Below are 22,427 nucleotides of genomic sequence, written 5' to 3' on the forward strand. Positions count from 1 at the left end.
ATATCGATTCCACATCCTCCCGGCTAATGTCCTTCCTTTCTATTGCATTAGTCTCCTCTCTAACCAGCAATGCTACCCCACCTCCTTTTCTTTCATGTCTATCCCTCCTGAATATCGAATATCCCTGAATGTTGAGCTCCCATCCCTGGTCACCCTGGAGCATGTCTCTGTAATCCCAACTATATCATATCCATTAATAACAATCTGTACTTTCAATTCATCCACCTTGTTACGAATGCTCCTTGCATTGACACACAAAGCCTTCAGGCTTGCTTTTACAACACTCCTAGCCCTTATACAATTATGTTGAAAAGTGGCCCTTTTTGATTTTTGCCCTGGATTTGCCAGCCTGCCACTTTTACTTTTCACCTTACTACTTTTTGCTTCTACCCTCATTTTACACCCCTCTGTCTCTCTGCACTGCTTCCCATCCCCCTGTTGTGAGCTAACCTCCTCTCGCCTAGCCTCTTTAATTTGATTCCCACCCCCCAACCATTCTAGTTTAAAGTCACCTCAGTAGCCCTTGCAAATCTCCCCGCCAGGATATTGGTCCCCCTAGGATTCAAGGGTAACCCGTCCTTTTTGTACAGGTCACACCTGCGCCAAAAGAGGTCCCAATGATCCAAAAACTTGAATCCCTGCCCCCTGCTCCAATCCCTCAGCCACGCATTTATCCTCCACCTCATGGCTGATCTGTCTGTAAACTCAGCTCCATCTACCTGCCTTTTCCCCATAACCCTTAATTCCCTTACTATGTAAAAATCTATCTAACTGTATCTTAAATATATTTAGTGAAGAAGCTTCAACTGCTTCCCTGGGCAGAGAATTCCACAGATTCACCGCCCTCTGGGAAAAACAGTTTCTCCTCATCTCCGTCCTAAATCTTCCCCCCTGAATCTTGAGGCAATGTCCCCTAGTTCTAGTCCCACCTACCAATGGAAACAACTTTCCTACTTCTATCTTATCTATCCCTTTCAAAATGTTGTATGTTTCTATAAGATCCCCTCTCATTCTTCTGAACTCCAGAGAGTATAGTCCCAGGCGACTCAATTGCTCCTCATAGGTTAACCCCTTCATCCCTGGAATCAACCTGGTGAACCTCCTCTGCACTGCCTCCAAAGCCAGTATATCCTTCCTCAAGTATGGAGACCAGAACTGCACACAGTACTCCAGGTGCGGCCTCACCAGTACCCTGTATAGTTGCAGCATGACCTCCCTGCTCTTGAATTCAATCCCTCTAGCAATGAAGGCTAACATTCCGTTTGCCTTCTTAATAACCTGTTGTACCTGCAAGCCAACTTTTTGCGATTCATGAACAAGCACTCCCAAGTCCCTCTGCACAACAGCATGTGGCAATCTTTCACCATTTAAATAATAATCTGCTCTTCTATTATTCCTTCCAAAGTGGATGATCTCGCATTTACCAACATTGTATTCCATCTGTCAGACCTTGGCCCACTCAATTAACCTATCTATATCCCTCTGCAGACTCTCAGGACCAGCGGACTTATCTACCTTCAGGCCCTCTAATTTCCTCATCTCTATCTCTTTAGTGACAGTGATTTTATTGAAGTCCTCACTTCCCATTTCATCCATAACATCCTTCTTTGGCATTTAAAACGTGTCCTCCACCATGAAGACCGACACAAAATAGTCATTCAATACCTCAGCCATTTCCTTATCACCCAATATCAGTTTCTCCTTCTCGTCTTCCAAGGGACCTACGTTGACTTTAGCCACCTCCTTCTGCTTTATATATTTATAAAAACTTTTGCTATCTGTTTTTATATTTTGTGCTAATTTACTTTCATACTCTATCTTCCCTTTCCTCATTTCTTGTTTAGTTGTTCTTTGTTGCTTTTTAAAGTTTTCCCAATCCTCCAGTCTCCCACTACTCTTTACGACTTTGTACACATGAGCTTTTAATTTGATACTATCTTTAGTTATCCCAGGCTGGCTCTCTCCACACTTACTGTCCTTACTTTTGACTGGAATATACTTTTGTTGAGCACTCTGAAAAATCTCTTTGAAAGTATTCCACTGTTCCTCAACTGTCCGACCAAATAACCTGTGCTCCCAATCCACATTAGCCATCTCCTCCCTCATCCTGTTGTTGTCTCCCTTGTTCAAGCATAATACACTAGTTTTAGATCTAACTATTTCATCCTCCATCTGAATGCGAAATTCAATCATACTGTGATCACTCTTTCCAAGAGGATCCCTGACTACAAGATCGTTAATCTTACCTGTCTCATTGCACAGGACTAGATCTAAGATAGTATTTTCCTTTGTAGGTTCACTAACATGCTGCTCAAGAAAGCCATCACGGATGCATTCTATGAAGTCCTCCTCAAGACTTCCTTGACCAACCTGATTCACCCAATCTCCGTGGAAGTTAAAATCCCCCAGGACAACTGCCGTTCCGTTCTTACAAACCTCAGTTATTTCTTGGGTAATCCCCTCTGCCACTGCAATATTTTTATTAGGTGGCCTATAGACAACTCCCACTAGTGATTTTTATTTTCCCTTTACTATTCTTAATCTCTACCCAGATGGACTCAATATTCTGCTCCGTAGATCTTACATCGTCTCTCACAATCGCCCTGATCTCATCCTTAATTAAGAGCGCCACCCCACCTCCTTTGCCTTCCTGCCTATCTTTCCGTATTACCTGATACCCTTGGATATTTAATTCCCAGTCATCTCCACCTTGCAACCAGGTTTCTGTAATGGCCACTAACTCATATGCTTTGGTACTGATCTGTGCCACAAGTTCACTAACCTTGTTTCTAATACTACGGGCATTTAGATAAAGTGCCCTTATACTCATTGTCCTCCGAGGACCAGACCTATTCTTCTCCATAATTATCTTGAAACTAATGGAATTATGATCACTAGATCCAAAGTGTTTCCCTATACCTACTTCTGTTACCTGCCCTGTCTCATTCCCTGGGAAGATCCAGTATTCACTTTCTGTAGTTGAGACCTCTACATATGGACTAAGGAAACTTTCCTGAACTCATTTGTCAAACCCCATCCCATTCAGTCCTTTTACAATATTGAAGTCCCAGTCAAAATGTGGAAAGTGAAGAACACCTACTTTCACAGCTTTCTACTTCCTGCAACTCTCCACTACCTCTCTACAAATTTGCCCCTCTAAATCTTACTGACTCCCAAATCTATAATGTAGTCCCATTAACGTGGTCATCCCTTTCTTATTCTTCAGTTCAGTCAGTGACCACTCAGGTACGACAGCCACAGATGGCCAAATGTGGGTTTAACAGAATGAGAGAAATACAAGTACTTGGGAGAGACAGAAACCTCTCTCACTATGGACCTCCAAGTGGTGGAGTTTGAACCACGACAATCCAGGGGATTATTACTGGTGCAGTATCAGCATCCCCCCATATGCAAACGAGACCACTGGGGCTGGGTGGCAGAGCTCTCAGAGAAGAGATTTGGGATCAGACTGTGTGGAAGCAAATGGCCTGTTGACTGATCAATGCCGATGGAAAGGCAGTGAAGGGTTGTCAGAGGATGGCCGAGGAAGGGTGTGTGATTTCAGGGAACTGAGCATTTGACTGGGAGGCATTGTGATAGCGAGGACTAGAGTGAAGGGAAGGCATTGTAGAGTATGAGATGGTGGTGCTTCTCCAACGCAGATGCAACTGCAGCAGAATATCAGGATTAGGGATGATGGTAGAGGGAAAAGCTAGGAAAATCCCAGTGCCCAGGTGAAAGTGAATTGGAGATGGAGGTGAGGGTCTTCATAGAGCAATGGATTTAACTCCAGAAACGCACATTAATTCACCAATCTGATCCGTTAGCAAGCTAGGTAGATCATGGAGAATATGATTAACCATGAGTATTAAGTAAGGGCATTCCCTCATATATCCTAATAGTTACTGCTGTCGTAGATTTGTGGTTCTTTAAGGTTATGATAGCCAGGGGTGGGAATGGGGACAAGCTCCCACTACCTATTAAATGCTCCCAATGGTGTGTGTTACAAATAGCCTCTGACAACCAAGTCCAGCTCCTGACCTTCACGTGTGGCTTAGCTACTAAGCCCGGCAGAACTACTTTTACTGACAGGAAAAGGCGAAAAGGCGAGTTACCGGCACCTTAAAACCAATCGCTTCGGTCAGATGGGCTCGTCAGCCGTGGTTGGCACCTCATCTAGAAGAAGGGAAACTCTGCTCTCAAACCTCCGCTGCCTTGCGGTTATACCCACTCATGAGGAAGGCTTTAGGAGTAAACCCCAAGGGAAAAGTCCAGAGCTAGTGTCCCTCAGCCGGTCCTACACTGTGTTCAATACTGACTGCAACTCCTGCGATGCTGCTGGTACCAAACTGTATCGGACCCTGACGTTCCTTTGGGCTCATCAGATGTGTGGAGAGGGGGAGCTCGCTACATGGGCAACAGCTTGTTCTCCATATCGTACTGCCCAGGCTTGTGTATCTAGACAGCTGGGACCCAACATCCATGGTCGACTCTGACTGACAGAGGCCTTAGTCAGTCAGGTAGATGTAATCAATGCTACACCAAGTTTAGCAGCAGTACAGTGTTACAGATCTCATCATTTACAAACTATTCTAACATGGAAAGAAGTAATTAAGAAATAATTAAGTGCATAGCTGTGGAAGCAGTTTTAAGTATGGCCCATGGAAAACTTATTGTGCACCTCTTAGACGTTACTTTGAGTGGACATGGCACTCTGACCATATGAATTGCATTGATTAGTTACCTATTGGGCATCTTTTCTCCTGAGAATCAAGCACCTCCCGATAAGGTTACTGGTAGATGGGAAGGTTACAGTTGAAGTGCCAGAGGGGTCAGATTACCCAGTACTAGCAGCAAAATGGAGGACCTGAGAAGCCATATCAATATACAGTGAATGGGGTCTGGGAAACAGGAGGATTTAAGGAGGACAATCACTGCTTGTGTCACGTTATCTTCAGTGTAAATTACAAATCGTTCCCTTGTAATGTTCAGTTAATTAACTACTTGTAACATAAATTATCTGACTATGCTGCCAAGCCCTTACTGTATTCACAGAAAATAACTAGATGTCCCTTACAGTATGCACTAAGAGTTGATAACTGCACCCTGCTGTGTTCACCGAAACTGTCCATTGTAGTGTGTGTTTCTGAGTCTGAATTGCCCATTATACTGCACTGTACCAATCCCAAAGTAAACGTTTAGAATGAGTTATCAATGCCATAGACTGCTTCACTACATTAAAGAATGCACGCTATATAAATAGGTTTGTAGCTGTGCTGGTGGTGGCCATGGTGACCCTGTGTGATGATCAGCAAACTGGTAAAATCGTCAGAATCAGAATCAGGTTTAATATCACTGGCATAAGTAGTGAAATTTGTTAACTTTGCAACAGCAGTACAATGCAATACATAATAATAGGGAAAAAGTCTGTGAATTACAATAAGTATATATACATATAATAGTTAAATTGAACATTGAGAACCTGAAATGAAGGGATGGTGAGGGGTTAACCTGCAAAATGTCGATTTCTGCTTTCTCTTGGGGGATGGAGGAGAAGTCACCATCAGAAGATGTGGAATAGAGAAAAATCTACGAGACATGAAGAATAAGGGAGGAATCATCAGATGAGCGTGGAGGAGGTGACTAGGAATGGGTGCTGTATTATGTTAATAGAGGTGGACTATAACAGAGATAGCATGTAGAGTGTCAGAATTTTGGAGGGGGAAGGTGATGTCATGGAGTGAGGGTTCACAGTGAGAAGGGTCAGTGTCAGGGGTTATGGAGTGAGGCTTCATGGTGTGAGTGGTCAGGTGTGAGGTGTTAGTGTAAGGGAGTCACTGTGTGAACGGGAGAGGTCAACAGAGGTGCTATCATGGTTGGGAGAGACTGGTGTTTAGGGAAGGTTTGGACAGCTAGGTGGGGTCAGAGTGCCAAGACATTTCAGTCAGTAAGTGCCGGCAGCCTGATATAGAAGGAGAGCATTCACTTCATATTGTATCAAAAAAACAGGCAGGTGGGCAGAGGGGGTGTGTTGGCTCTGCTGGTAAAAATGAAATCCTTAGAAAGAGGTGTCATAGGATCAGAAGATATAGAGTCATTTTTGGTAGTTTAAGAAGCTGCAGGGTTACGAGGACCCTAGTGGGAGTTACATACAGGCCTCAGAACAGTAGCCAGGATGTGGGCTACAAATTACAATCTGAGATAGAAAAGGCATGTCAAGAAGGGCAATGTTATGATATCATGGGAGATTTCAATATGCAGGTTGATTGGGAAAATCAGGTTGGTGCTGGATCCCAAGAGTGATAATTTGTAGAAGCCACGTGAGATCACTTTTTAGAGCAGCTTGTGGTTGAGCCCACTATGGAAAAGGGAATTCTGGATTAGGTGTTGTGTAGTGAACCAGGTTTGATTAGGGAGTTTAAGGTGAAGGAACCCTTAGGAAGCAGTTATCATAATATGATAGAATTCACTCTGCAGTTTGAGAGGGAGAAGATAAAGTCAGATATATTAGTATTGCAGTAGAGTAAAGGGAATTACAGAGGCATGAGAGAGGAGCTGGCCAAAGGTTCAAAGGTTTCAAAGGTATATTTAATGTCGGAGAAATGTATACAATATACATCCTGAAATGCTTTTTCTTCGCAACCATCCACGAAAACAGAGGAGTGCCCCCAAAGAATGAATGACAGTTAAATGTTAGAACCCCAAAGTCCCCCCCAGCTCCCCTTCCTCCCACCGGCAAAAGAAAGCATCAGCACCCATCACTGAGCACTCAAGTGTGAGCAAAGCAGCAGCAAAGACACAGACTTGCAGTACCCCAACGACTACACGTTCACCCGGTATTCGACATACCACAGGCTCTCTCTCTCGCTCCTAACAAGGGAGAAAGCGAAGTCTCCGTTTCGCGGTGAGAGGGGAGACATAACAAACAACTCGCTGGTTTACGATGTTAAAAGTCCATTGCATCGCTTTTTCCGAGTTTTGTGCTCAAAGATCCCAGGTCTCTCGGCACACAGCCAAAAATCTTCCAGCTCCCACAACACACTGATCCGAGACACCGACCTTCGATCTGCCCGTCTCCAGAGCCCCGAGATCCTAGGCCTCCAAAGGTGAGCCAAACTCTTAGGCCACACCCTTGACATGTTGGATAACGGCCAGTCGTGACACCCCGAGAGCAGGTCCCATTCCCGCAAAGAACCAAAGTCAGCGTGTAACTCCAGGTCAGGGTCCTCAAAAGAACCCTGAAAGGGAAAAATAGAGATATTAAAGATGGAAATAGAGCTGTTTCCAAAAATGCAAGCAAAGGAGTCGCCGTTTACCCCTATCTTAACTAAACTCAAGTTGATTTGAAAGGGTCACTAGCAGAGACAACAGCTGGAGATTCTGGAGGCAATTTGAAAGGTGCAGGATAGATACATCCCAAAGATGAAGAAGTATTCTAAAGGGAGGATGAGGCAACTATGGCTGACAGGAGAAGTCAAAGACAGCAGAAAATCAAAAGAAAGGGCATACAGCATAACAAAAATTAGTGGGGAACTGAAGGATTGGGAAGCTTTTAAAAACCAGCAGAAGGCAACTAAAAAAGCCATAAGGAGAGAAAAGATGAAATATGAATTTTTTTTCAGATATACAGTACAAAGAGTAAAAGAGAAGTGTGGGTGTTTATCGGACTGCTAGAAAATGAAGCAACACACACAAAATGCTGGGGGATCTCAGAAGACTGGGCAGCATCTATGGAAAAGAGTACAGTCAACATTTTGGGCTGAGACCTTCAGCAGGACTGGAGAGAAAATGAGGAGGAGTAAATTTAAAAGGTGGGGAGGGTGGAGGGAGAAACATAAGGTGACAGGTGAAACTGGGAGCAGGATCCCCTTCTGTGATCTCTGCGACCCTCCGACTTTCAACCATGTGCTTTTTTTTGACTTCATCTCGCCTCCTCCTGGTGGCTGTAAGCAGAGTCAGCCAACGAGCCAAGTTGGTATGTGAGCCCAGTGAGGAGGCTACATCTGTGGGGGCTATTGTCAAATGATTCACTGCATGCTGTGTGACTGCTGTTAAGAATTGATTAAGCAGTTTGTTTGTTTAAGCCTGTTTTAAACTAGTGTTGGGGAAAGAGATTAAGGTACTTTATTACAGATGCCATAGGGATTAAGGTTTGGTGTGATTCAGAGAGATTATCCACAAATAAAGCTTGTATTTTGAGTGGGGTGGATGTCTGATTTCCCAATGAACAGGTATTCAGAGTGCTAAATCCTATAAAGGTTTTGGGGAAGGTTATGCTGATTGAATGGCGTTTTGACCAATTGGCTGGTAAGGATGTCATGTTAGTCCAGACCAGCAGTGACATGACTCAAGTCGTGCTGCCTGATAGGTTGGGAGACCCTGGAGAGGCAGGGGCATGGACAGTCTGTATCTTTAGAGAAGGGGACATGTAGCTGAGGGTGAAGACTTTAAAGACAAGTTGTTCTCGTTTCTGCAAAGTGAGGGAAAAGAGTTGTCTGATGTGAAAGGTCTAATGGGTCCTTCAGTGGTTGATTTAAATTCTGAGCCGGTTTTGACCATTACATCACTGGTTGATAAATGCAGAAGTGTACCTGCGGAGAGCCAAAGTTATCGTAGGCTGGGAGTGCTCTCTGACGTCAAGCCCACACCCGATGGGGAAGAGGAATATGGGGCTTGGGCTGACCAGACATCTCAGATACTGGATGAATGGCCGTGCTCAGATAATATGATTAAAAACAGAGACTGAGAGAGGGCTTAAAGGGTCTGACGGCTGATGTAGTGAGGTTCCTCAAGGCAGAGAACCCATTAGTCACGTCAGCTAATTACTGTCAAGCTCTGGAAGATGCCTTTGGCACTGCTGAAACCGCAGCTGATCTGATGATGGAGAATTAGTCACACATTCCAGGGGGAAGGAGAGAAGCTGTCTGCCTACCTTTTCAGGTTGGAGAAACTGCTGCGTTGTTTGTGTCACAAAAGGGGCATTCAACCGTCTGAGCGAAATTGCCTGAGGGTGGAACAAGTTGTGAAGGGCGTGCTGTCACACAATGTGATTACACTACGTATTTGAATGACCCACAAGCTACACCCTGCTCCATCTTTTACTGAGGTACTCAGAGAAGTTAGAGAGGAGGAAAACATGATTGAGAAGTGGAACATTTCCAAAAGTCAGGTAGTGTCTCCAGCTGTAGCCGTTGCTGCTAGAGAGACCTCTGATGCCACAGAGTTACAGCTTTCGAGGAGGTGGAAATCCTTCATGCTGAGCTCACTCGATGGATGTCTGCTCATGTCTCAGCTGAATGTGAAACCTGACCCACCTGTAGGACTTAGGACAAAGAGGAATGCTGCTGAGAAGGGTCCCTTGACGAGAGAGGTGATGGGTATTTTCTGTTACAACTGTGGAGAAGACAGACATTTCAAGTGAGACTGTGAGGGACAGGAAAATGTTCGGAGAGTACATCAGCGGGTGATTAAACAGAGAAGAAAAGGGACAAAACTACGGAGGGACCCAGAAAAGGAATGGGCTGGCGTTTTGGAGAGGATACGTTTCAATCGGTGTATCAAGGGAAACAGTAAAGTGCAAAACCCTATTCCTGAAGGTTTAGTGGGACCAAGCTCTGATGTATCCATACGGATTGAAGGTGTTTATGCTAGAGCCATACTTGACACAGGTTCTCAAGTTACTTTGCTTTATCAATCCTCTTACAACCGGCAGTTGAACATTTACCATTGACACCACTCAGTGCCATTGAGATTCAGGGACTTCGTACTGATGAGTACCCAGACGATGGTTATTTGTCCTTGAAACAAGCGCAGGTGTTGTAGTAGCTGAGACTATTGACACGCCCATGTTGGTCTGCTCAGAACTGGTCAAAAAGGATGGAGCTTCCATTCTTGTGGGAACAAATGTGCAGTTTTGGTCTCCAAATTTGAGGAAGGACATTCTTGCTATTGAGGGAGTGCAGCGTAGGTTCACAAGGTTAATTCCCGGGATGGCAGGACTGTCATATGTCGAAAGATTGGAGCGACTGGGCTTGTATACTCTGGAATTTAGAAGGCTGAGAGGGGATCTTATTGAAACATATAAGATTATTAAGGGATTGGACACGCTGGAGGCAGGAAGCATGTTCCCGCTGATGGGTGAGTCCAGAACCAGAGGCCACAGTTTAAGAATAAGGGGTAGGCCATTTAGAACGGAGTTGAGGAAAAACTTTTTCACCTAGAGAGTGGTGAATAAATGGAAATCTCTGCCCCAAAAGGCTGTGGAGGCCAAGTCTCTGGGTGCTTTCAAGAAAGAGATGGATAGAGCTCTTAAAGATAGCGGAATCAAAGGTTATGGGGATAAGGCAGGAACTGGATACTGATTGTGGATGATCAGCCATGATCACAGTGAATGGCGGTGCTGGCTCGAAGGGCTGAATGGCCTACTCCTGCACCTATTGTCTATTGTGTATTGTCCAATACTTCCGTTGTGAGAAGGCTTGTGGGAGCATGCAAGGAAAGGAATGGGGAGAGAGCTATTTGAAATCTTGTCTGTTCACCCTGTGTTCAGAGCTGCTTTTGAGAATGTGCAAGTTGCTCCTAAGCAGGATGATGAGCAGAAACGAGGAACTATATGGTACACCAGTCTAAACCTGTCATGTTGTGTCCTGGAGGAGTAGCTAGAGTGACAGGAACCCCAAATTTTGCCGGAATGCCCAACATCTTGGCCATCCAGGTGGATGCTCCTGATGATCAGGAAGAAGAGTTACATTTACCTGAAACAGTACTGCTGATGAGACCTAAACAGCAGAAAGCTTCAACTGTCCATGCAAACAGGATGACAGTGATTGTCAGGAACACCTCAGGAATAGAGGTTACCCTCACACGTGTGGTGCCAATCGCCCCTCTTCTTCCTAGTGTCTAGATTTCCTGAGGAAACAGGAGAGAAGATGTTGGAACACAAAGCTGCTTTTTCTACTGACGAGTCTGATATTGGTTCTCCAAAAGTACTTGCCACACTATTAGAGGGACCGAACACGTCCCTTTCCGAGAGAGGCCTCACCAGTTAGCACCAGCAGAGGTTGAAGATGTTCAGCAGCACCTGCTTAAACTGAAGGAAGTTATGTTCAGTCATGGAGCAGGGGGATCTGAGCCGTCAGACGACACAAGTGATAGACAAGGGGAGGCACCCTCTAGTAGACAGGAGGGGTCACAAGGAGTGGTTGAAGCTGAAGATGAGATAAGGAGATCTCAGAGAGTCAGGGCTGGCAGAGGATGCACCTGGGAAACAGTGTGTTATGTCCATTCCCATGAGGAGATATGCTACTTCCATATACATAAAGACTTGGCCTCCACAGCTGCCTGTGGCAAAGAATTTCATAGATTCACCACTCTCTGGCTAAATAAACTCCTCCTCATCATCCTCATTCTAAAAGGATGCCCCTCTATTCTGAGGCTGTATCCTCTGGTCTTGGACTCCCCCACAATAGGAAACATCCTCTCCACATCCAACTCTATCAAGGCCTTTCACCATTCTATAGGTTTCAATGAGGTCACCCCCCCACCCCCATTCTTCTGAATTCCATTGAATGGAGCCCCAGAACCATCAAACACTCTTCATATGACAAGCCATTCTATCCTGGAATCATTTTCATGTTTTATTTTGAGGGAACACATACCAATCCTCAGAGAGGGATCAGAAGTAAAGAGAGGGAGCAATTTCAAGTTCCTGGGTATCAATATCTCTGAGGACCTAACCTGGACGTAACATTTTTATGCAGGTATAAAGAAGGCAAGACAGTGGCTATATTTCATTAGGAGTTTAAAGAGATTTAGTTTGTCACCTAAAACACTCAAAAACTTCTACGAATGTACCGTGGAGAGCATTGTGACTGGCTGCATCACTGTCTGGTATGGGGGAGGGGTGGGCTACTGCACAAGATTGAAATAAGTTACAGAAACTTGTAAAATCTTATAAAATTAGTCAACTCCATCATGGGCACCAGCCTTCACAGTATCCAGGACATCTTCAGGGAGCGGTGCCTCAGAAAGGCGACGTCCATTACGAAGAACCCCACCACCCAGGGCATGCCCTTTTCTCACCGTTACCATCAGAAAGGAGGTACAGAAGCCTGAAGACACACACTCAATGATTCAGGAACAGCTTCTTTCCCTCTGCCATCTGATTCCTAAATGGACATTGAACCCGTGAACACTACCTCACTAATTTTTATTTCTGTTATTTTGCACTGCTTATTTTAACTTCACTATTTAATAGACATATATTTAATGTAACTCCATTTTTTCTCTATTATCATGTATTGCATTGTACTGCTGCCGTAAAGTTAACAAATTTCACAACCTATGCCGGTGATATTAAACCTGATTCTGATTTTCCAGTGACTTTATTTTTTCTTTCCAGTACAAAAATGTCTTGTCTGATTTGGAGACCACCTACAGTGTTGCTAAAGTATGCGGGAAGAATGGGACCTGTTACCCTCTGGAACCCGGTAAGTTACAGCCTGCAGTGGGATAGTTTCACCAACTTTCTCACACATTAACTAAACACAGTCCAAGTACTAGATAAATTTCAATCCTGTAGTGCAGAGCATTCCAGTTATAGAGATTGAATGTGCAATATCATTCCACATCTACACAGTGAGTTTGCAACATTATTGCAGATATACAGAGTGAGTGTGCAACACCATTCCAGTTGTACAGATGAATGTGAGTGTGCAGCACTATTTTTACAGTTTAGAGTGAATGTCTGGCACTATTCTTGTACAGAGTGAGTGTGCTACACTGTGGTAAGTTAAGGATGGGTTTGCTTGATAGAAAGTACATCAGCAGGGCTGCATTTGGACAGCAGTACACCAGACAAACAAGAAAGCATGCATGCTGAGTGAGCTCACAGGAGGAAATCACAGAGGAAGGGCATGCATAGATCAAGAGCCGAAGTAGCACATGCCCAGGGACTGCACACACCAGGGAGTGCACAAGAGTTGTATAGAACAAGGGAGGATGCTCACAGTAGAAGTGTGCTTGTTGGATGCGCGCACGTGCACACACACACACACCAATCTCCCCTGGGCTTTCAACATTTGGGAAGGAAAAGCGAAAAGCAAAAGGAGGTAGAGTTGCTAACATCATTACAGTAGTTAGAAAAGGTCTTAGCTTGGCAGACCAGGATGTGGAAGTAGAATTAGCTGGGTAGTGATTGAAAACACAGCAGGGGCAGAAAACGTTAATGGGGGTGATTATAGGCCTTCATGTAGTAGTTGTGATGTAAAAGATGGTATTGAGCAGTAAACCAGAGCTGCATGTAACAAGGATAATACAGAAATCATGGGGGACTCCAACTGGCCTTGAAACTGAGCTCATCAAATTAGACTAAAGGAGAAATTCCTGGAATGTACATGAAGTGGATTTCTAGATCAGTCTGTGGAGGAACTGTCAAGGAGGCAGGTTATTTTAGATGTAGTGTAGGGTCCATGAAAAAGTGAACATTAATACTCTTCATGTAAAGGTGCCTATTAGAAAAGAATGGCCATATATGATGAAATTTTTTGTTAAGTTTTATTAGTTTAGTCAGAGTAATCCAATCAGATATAAGAAGCAGGTTGGCTATGGTAGATTGGGGAACTCCACTGAAGGGTCTAACTGTGGGCAGGCAATGGGTAGTATTTAAATACATAGTACAAAATTGAAAATACAAGAAAGGCAAGAGATGTTAGAGGTATTTTAACATCTAAGCAGAAGATCTTTAAAGATTTTCCAAAACAAAACAATAAAATTGAAAATTGGGAGTGATTGTTAATTCAACAGGAAATTGATGAGAAAGGGGAAATGGAAACTGACAAGAATCGCCTCTTCCTATAGATGCTGCTTGGCCTGCTGCGTTCACCAGCAACTTTGATGTATGTTGCTTGAATTTCCAGCATCTGCAGAATTCCTGTTGTTTAAGAATCCTAGAACGAGGTTATAATGAGTATGCAAATGAGTACGAACAACCAAGGGCAAACGGAGGTCCTCTAGACAGAGTAGAAACACTTTATTTTGAAGAATAAAGAAATGGCAAAGGAATAATTTCTCCTTGTCTTCATGGAAATATATAAAAAATTTCCTAGAACACTGGAGAACCAAGGGTTCAGTGCAAATAAGAGAGAGAGAAAAAGTTTTCAGTAAAAGATGAGAGGCATTGATCGTGTGGATAGTCAGAAGCTTTTTCCCAGGGCTGGAGTGGCTAACACGAGAGGGCACAGTTTTAACGTGCTTGGAAGTAGGTACAGAGGAGACGTCAGGGGTAGGTTTTTTATGCAGAGAGTGGTGAGTGCATGGAATGGGCTGCCGGCGGCAGTGGTGGAGGCAGATACGATAGGGTCTTTTAAGAGGCTCCTGGATAGGTAGATGGAGCTCAGAAAAATAGAGGGCTATTGGTAACCCTAGGTAATTTCTAAAGTAAGGACATGTTCAGCACAGCATTGTGGGCTGAAGGGCCTGTATTGTGCTGTAGGGTTTCTATGTTTCTATGAAACAGCAGTAGGTGCTGAGCTGCTCCTGATGGTCACACTCTTTTGTCATCCACAGATCTGACAGATATCATGGCCAACTCAGATGACTACAATGAGCTGCTGTTTGCCTGGAAAGGATGGAGAGATGCTTCAGGAAAGAAAATGAGGGACAACTTCAAGAGATACGTGAAACTAAGCAACAAGGCAGCAACACTTAATGGTGAGGCCCCGAGGGGTTTTAGTTACTTTAGTTCCTTTGTCAAGACAGACTTTAATGATTAGGCAAGGAGGCTAATATTTTAATTTGAAATGTGTTTATCTATCTGACTTTGCCTTCTGCCCATAAATGTAGTGCAACACAGATCATGAAAACTGCTAAAGTTTGTTCTATCATCTTATGTTTGGATCTGATTAATCACGATTACATCAAACTCTCCAAGGACAGGTATAGCACAGATCTGACATATAGGTTCTGCAGGGACTGGGTTTCTCTTCCTGGACAAGGAGGATAATACTTTAATTTGAAATGTGCAAATAAAATTATTTTTAAAACAACGTTAAGGCAAAAAATATACAAAATAGTGGCTGGGGGTATCCCAGATAGACAGGTTGTACACAGAGTAGAGCTCCGTCTACACTATCCCATCACACATTCACAGATAAGGGACAATTCTTGTATAAGTCCCTCTACGTTTCCCTGTTACACACTCCCAGAGCAGGGGCAGCAAAGTTCAAAAAAAAATTCATTATCAAGGTACATATATGTCACCATATCTATATACTACTAAAACTCTCATGCTCTGTCTGTCTGTCTGTTTGTGACCTTCAACTAGCACAAACGGTGCATTACAGCGGCACTTTTTTTGCCTAAATTGAATTAAAATGCACTAACTTACAGAATGCAGGCAAAGTTCAGGGTTATATATTCGTATAAAATTGCTCATTCACCAAAAATCAACAGGCTGCCTTTCACCCGAGACTGGATCGGCCATTATGGAGATCGGGATGCCACAGCCCGACGCATGCGCACGGCCAGCCTCAGCGGCACCTCACGATGCTCACAGAGCTGCTTCCACCTTCCATGGAGACCACGACGCATGCGCACAGCCAGCCTCAGCCACGCCTCACAATGTTCACAGCAGCCACACCAACCGCAGCAAAAGGGCAGGGTTATCACATCCATTTAGGAGAGCACCAACTACATCATCAAGAAACAACAGCATTTTGGAGGCTTTGGTGTTACTGCTTCCTATCTTCTATCAAGCATTAGGGTAAAAATATATGGATAGCCTAATGTCACGTGGAAAGAGAAAGGGGATATTATGGTCAAGAGATGACACCAAACATCATCGGGAAGTGGCAAGGGGAGGGAGAGAACAACAATCGGATGAGGCCAGGGCCGCACGACTTCAGGATCAAAGAGTCAGGACAAAAAAGGATGAGAGAAGACGAGACAGGGGAGGACAGGCATGCACGTCTCCAAAATGACAACAATAGGTACAGGCGGAGGAGAGAACAGGAATCGGATCAGGCCAGGGCCGCACAACTCCAGGATCAGAGAGAAAGAACAAATGGTAGAAGAGATGAAGAGATGAAGGATGAAAGGGCTGGGTGTCTCCAGAATGACAAAAACAGGCAGAGAAGGAGGAGGAGAGAGGAAAAGACAGAGGTGCCTGGTGGTAGGACAATGCATTCACGATTCAAAATACCCCTCAAAGTCAATGAGGATGCCCTTTGTAACATCGATAAAAACACCAATACTGCAAATTTACTCCAAAATGCGAAGCTTATTGTCTGGGATGAGTGCCCCATGATTAGGAGGGAGAGCTTTGAAGCCGTGGACCGCATTCTTCGTGATGTATGCGGCAAGAATGAGGCCTTCGGGGGTACTTTAACCATTTGCTGTGGTGACTTCCGTCAGCTTCTAGCAGTTGTGAAACGCGGAAATGATGCTGATGTGTAGAATTCATGCATTAAAATATCATACTTATGGAGAAGCTTCATCAAGTTTCAATTGAAGAGAAACATGCGATTGAGTGAGGGAGAAGGACGATATTCTCAGTTCTTATTGGATGTTGGAGAAGACAAGATTGAGAAAAATGAAAACAATGAAATCAAATTACCTGAAGATATCATTCTGCCAGCAACAACTATGGAAGAATGCATTGATTTCATCTACCCAATATTCGACAATCCTGCAGAACTCTTCTCCAGGAATTCTATTTTGGTTCCTCTCAATGAAATAATGCGAAAAATAAACTTCACATGCATTAGACGCTTCCCTGGAATCATGAAAGAATTCTGTTCCTTCAATGTCATAAGTGAAGGAGCTAACACCACTCATTTTCCTACAGAATTCCTTGATTCGGTCAAACTCTCTGGATTACCACCATATAAACTGGAATTGAAGAGGGGATCGCCCATCATTTCAATGAGGAACTTGAATCCACCAAGGCTTTGCAATGGAATACCAGTGATGGTGGAAGAACTGCACAACAATCTCATCGTAGCAAAGATGAACATTGGCGCGTTCAAAAATGACATTGCCATGATCCCAAGAATTACTCTCAGTTTATCAGAAGGGGAAGATGTCCCTCCTCAGTGGAGCCAGTTCCCGATACAGTCATGCTTTGCTATGACTATACATAAAGTGCAAAACCAAACCATGGAGAATGTGCTGATTTATCTGGAGAAACCGGTATTCCAGCATGGTCAGCTGTATGTGGCTTTAAGCCGGGGAAAAAGAAATGAAGACATTAGAGTATTCTTAAAGGGTGACAGATCAACCAGAAATGTGGTCATCAAAAATGTCCTTCGTTAAACGAGGAGCTATATTTGTCTTGCTACTCGTCTTTCTTTTTTAATAAACTGAGTTTTTCTTCTTTAATTTCCAAAGCACATCACATCAGACTGCACTACCTTTCTCCCAAAGGGTGCCCCAACGGCTCACCCGGTTGTCTAGTACAGCCATAAACTTCATTTTCTTGTGGGAAATCACAGTAAATACAAGAAACACAATCAAATCAATGAAAGACCACACCCAACAGGACGGACAAACAACCTGGTAGTATGTGTTCTGAGGCTCCTGCACATTCTTCCTGATGGCAGCGGCAAGAAGGGAGCATGACCAGGCTGGTGCTTTCCTGTGACAGCGCTCTGTGTAGATGTGCTCAATGGTGGGGAGGGCTTTGCCTGTGATCTGGGTTGTATCCACTACTTTCTGTAGGCTTTTCTGTACAAGGGCATTGGTGTTTCCAAACCAGGCTACGATGCACCAGTCAATATACACTCCACGACATAGCTATAGAAGTTCATTGAAGTTCTTGATGTCATACCAAATCTTCACAAACATCTAGGAAAGTAGAGACATTGCTGTGCTTTCTTCATAATGGCACTTATGTGCTAGACACAGGACAGATCCTTCAAACTGATAACACCAAGAAATTTAGAGTTTCCGACTGTCTCCACCTCTAATCTCCTGATGAGAACTGGCTCATGGACCTCCAGAAATCAATAATTATCTCCTTGGTCCTGCTGATATTGAGTGATGCTATCGATTTCTAATAAATCCATCCTCTAGTATTGTGAAATTACCATAAGACATTGGAGCAGAATTCGGCTATTCGGTTCATCGAATCTGCTCTGCCATTCCATCATGGCTGATTTACTATCCCTCTCAACCCCATTTTCCTGCTTTTTCCCTGTATCCATTCATGCCCTGATTAATTAAGAACCTATTACCCTCCACCTTAAATATGCCTAATGACTTGGTCTCCAAAGTCACCTGTGGCAATGAATTCCACAGATTCACCGCCCTCTGGCAAAAGAGATTTTTCCTCACGTCCATTCTAAATGGATATCCCTCTATTCTGGGGCGGTACCCTCTGGACCTAGACTCTCCCACTATCGGAAACAATTATGCACCAATGTAAGTCGATGCTTTAAGTTCAATCCTAGTATGGAGCTGGCAGAAAAATTTATTGCCTTTGCAAAACCCACCATGCCATCCCATCCACGCATCGTTCAGAGTGCCCCATTTCTATGAGCTGATTTATAGTGTGTTTTACTGAGTGATATGGTCGTGATTTTGTTTTTCGTTCTGTTTTTTTTACCAGGCTATGCTGACACAGGGGAACAATGGAGGTCCGTTTATGAATCCAAGAACTTTGAACAAGATTTGGAGAAAATTTACAAAGAGCTGCAACCCTTGTACCAAAACCTACATGCCTATGTCAGAAGAGCATTACACAAGAAATATGGAGACAAGTACATTAACCTGAAGGGCCCAATCCCAGCCCACCTCTTGGGTAAGATCGGTTTTTGTATTATGTAGTAATTACTTTGAATCCTCAGTATCGTTGGGGTGTATAATGAGGGCAATTCAAAGCAGGTTTCGTTGTTCATCCAGAATCCTGGAAGGACTCCCATGCGTGCTTCATCTTAACCCTACCCAAGCGAGTCAGTATTGAATTTTAATTAGCATTGCTCCTGTGCTGCCAGTGGGTTGGACCTCCGAACGGAGTGGTTGAGACACCATAAGACCACAAAACATAGGAGCAGAATTAGGCCATTCGGCCCATCGATTCTGCTCCGCCATTCCATCATGGCTGATCCCAGATCGCACTCAACCCCATATACCTGCCTTCTCGCCATATCCTTTGATGCCCTGACTGATCAGGAAATGATCAACATCCACCTTAAATATACACACATACTTGGCTTCCACAGCTGTCTGTGGCAGAACATTATACAGATTTACTACTCTCTGACTAAAAGAAATTCCTCCTCATCTCTGTTCTAAAGGGTCACCCCTTAATTTTGAGGCTGTGCCCTCTAGTTCTGGATACCCCCATCCTCTCCACATCCACCCTTTCTAGTCCTTTCAACATTTGGTAGCTTTCAATGAGATCTACCCCCCCCCCACCCCCACACGCATTTTTCTAAATTCCAGTGAGTATAGGCCCAAAGCTTCCAAACGCTCCTCATATGTTAACCCCTTCATTCTCAGAATCATCCTTGTGAACCTCCTCTGGGCTCTCTGCAATGACAACACATCCTTTCTGAGATATAGGGCCCAAAACTATTGACAATACTCCAAGTGCGGCCTGACTAGTGTCTGAGAAAGCCTCAGCATTATCTCCTTGCTTTTATATTCTATTCCCCTTGAAATAAATGTCAACAGTGCATTTCCCTTCTTTACCACAGACTCAATCTGTAAATTAACCTTCTGGGAGTCTTGAACAAGGACTCCCAAGTCTCTCTGCACCTCTGGCATTTGAACCTTCTCCCCATTTAGATAATGGACCACACTTTTCTTCCTTTTACCAAAATGTATTATCATACATTTCCCAACACTGGTTCCATCTGCCACTTTTTTGCTCATTCTTCCAATTTGTCTAAATCCTGCTGTAATCGCATTGCTTCCTCAGCACTACCTACCCCTCCACCTACCCTTGTATCATCTGCAACATTGCCACAAAGCCATCAATTCCATTATCCAAATCATTGACAAACAATGTGAAAAGCAACAGTCCCAATACTGACCCCTGAGGAACACTGCTAGTTACTGGCAGCCAACCAGAAAAGACCCCCTTTATTCCCACTTGTTGCCTCCTGTCTGTCAGCCATTCTGCTATCTATGCCAGTAACTTTCCTGTAACGCCATAGGATTGATATCTTGTTAAGCAGACTCATGTGTGGCACCTTATGAAATGCCTTCTGAAAACCCAAGTAAATGACATCCACTGCCTCTCCTTTGTCCACCCTGCTTGTTATGTCCTCAAAGAGTTCTTACTAGATTTGGCAGGCAAAATTTCCCTTTACAGAAACCATGCTGACTTTGACTTATTTTATCGTTAGTCTCCAAGTACCCCATCTGCAATCTTCCAGTCCTCCGAGATCATGCCAGAATTAAGTGATTCTTGAAAGATCATGACCAATGCATCCATTATCTCTTCAGCAACCTCTCTCAGGACTCTGGGATGTAGTCCAGGTGACTTATCCACCTTTGAGTTTGCTGAGCACTTTTTCCTTTGTAATAACAACAGATATAGGTATAGAAATGCTCTGAAATCATGCGAAACGTATCCGGGTGCAGACTGCTACAGTGATCACGTACCAATAATCATCGTGATGTACCTGAGACTCAGTAAGCTTAAAAGACCAAGAGTAGAGCCAAAGCTGAATTTGGGACTTTTGAGAAAAAAACAGTGACATGAAAAATGAATTCCAAATAACAGTGAAGAACAAATTCGAGGCTCTACAAAACATCACTATTATAGAACAGCAATGGGAAAACCTCAGAGACAGCATAACACAAGCAGCACAAGAGGTGATTCCCAAACAACAGAAAAAAGCTAAAAAGAAATGGATGACAGAAGAAATTCTGAATCTTAAGGAACAAGGAAGAAAATGTAAGGAAAATGAAAAAGCCTACGTATCCTTGCATGCACAGATAACAACCAAGTGCAAGGACGCAAAAGAAAGGTGGCTTAAGGACAAATGTGAGTTAATAGAACAATTGCAGAAGACCAACAACAGCAAACGTATGCACGACGAGATCAAAGAGGTCACAAATCAGAGGAAAAGCGGGGCAACAACAGGATGTATAAAAGCAAAAGACGGCTCTACAATTATGGAAAAAGGAAAAATAATGCAAAGATGGTCAGAATACATCAAAGACCTATACGACGACAAAGACCAAGAGGACAACGTTGATATTGGCAACAACAACGAGGGCCCAGCGATACTGAAAGAAGAAGTGGAACATGCTATGAAGAAAATGGAAAAGGGGGAAATCATCAGGACCAGGTAACATTCCGGTTGAACTGTATGAAGTGCTAGAAGATTTTGGTGTGGAGAAATTAACAATCTTATTGAATAGAACATGCAACAGTGGCAAAGTACCAGAAGATCTTTTAAAGACAGTATTCATTGCACCACCAAAGAAACCAGGTGTATTAACTCACATTTGTCCTTAAGCCACTTTTCTTTTGCGTCCTTGCACTTGGTTGTTATCTGTGCATGCAAGGATACGTAGGCTTTTTCATTTTCCTTACATTTTCTTCCTTGTTCCTTAAGATTCAGAATAGAACATGCAACAGTGGCAAAGTACCAGAAGATCTTTTAAAGACAGTATTCATTGCACCACCAAAGAAACCAGGTGTAACAGAGTGTGGACAACACAGAACAATTAGTTTAATAAGCCACCTCACAAAAATTCTACTTAGAATCATCATGCTCAGAATAAGAAACAAAATTAAACCAGAGATCAGTGAAGAACAGTGCGGCTTTGTCGAAGGCAAGGGAACATCAAACGCCACTTATATCCTCAGGAATATTATCGAAAGGTCAATAGAAGTACAACAAGACGTATACTTCTGTTTCATCGACTACACAAAAGCCTTTGACACAGTGAAACACCAAGTCATCATGAAAATGCTTAAAGATATTAATATCAACGGAAAAGATCTAAGAATAATCAGGAATCTCTACTGGCAACAAAGTGCAGCCCTACGGACAGACAACGAGATTGGTGAATATCAGCCAATAAAGCGAGGAGTCAGACAGGGCTGTGTTCTATCATCAGACCTGTTCTCCATGTACAGTGAAAACATCATGAGAACCATACAAGACCCACCTGGAATAAGTACAGGAGGATACAATATCAACAACCTCCGTTATGCGGATGATACAGTACTGATAGCAAACAGTCAAGTAAATTTACAGAAACTAGTATCTACCATCAACACAGAGAGCAAAAGACTTGGCCTAACCTTAAACAAAAAGAAAACTGAAATAATGGTAATATCAAAGAAACCTGATATCCCAAACTGTTGGATCATATTGGGAAATGAAATCCTGAAACAAGTTCACAACTTCAAGTACTTTGGACCATGGGTAACATCTGATGACAAATGCGAAACAGACATAAAAGTA

General features: G+C 43.5%; 1 protein-coding gene across 2 annotated transcripts in view; it reads left to right on the forward strand.

Moving 5' to 3' along the window:
- Positions 1 to 22,427, forward strand: part of ace (angiotensin I converting enzyme (peptidyl-dipeptidase A) 1) — a 155,248-nt gene that overhangs the window by 64,527 nt on the left and 68,294 nt on the right. For both annotated transcript variants that reach the window (XM_063037759.1, XM_063037760.1), the window contains exons 15-17: positions 12,401 to 12,488; positions 14,566 to 14,709; positions 18,605 to 18,796. In XM_063037759.1, coding sequence (XP_062893829.1) covers positions 12,401 to 12,488; positions 14,566 to 14,709; positions 18,605 to 18,796 — 424 coding nt within the window. The remainder of the gene's footprint in view (positions 1 to 12,400; positions 12,489 to 14,565; positions 14,710 to 18,604; positions 18,797 to 22,427) is intronic.

This window comes from Mobula hypostoma, chromosome X1 (genome assembly GCF_963921235.1).
Source record: "Mobula hypostoma chromosome X1, sMobHyp1.1, whole genome shotgun sequence".
NCBI classification, from domain to species: Eukaryota; Metazoa; Chordata; class Chondrichthyes; order Myliobatiformes; family Myliobatidae; genus Mobula; species Mobula hypostoma.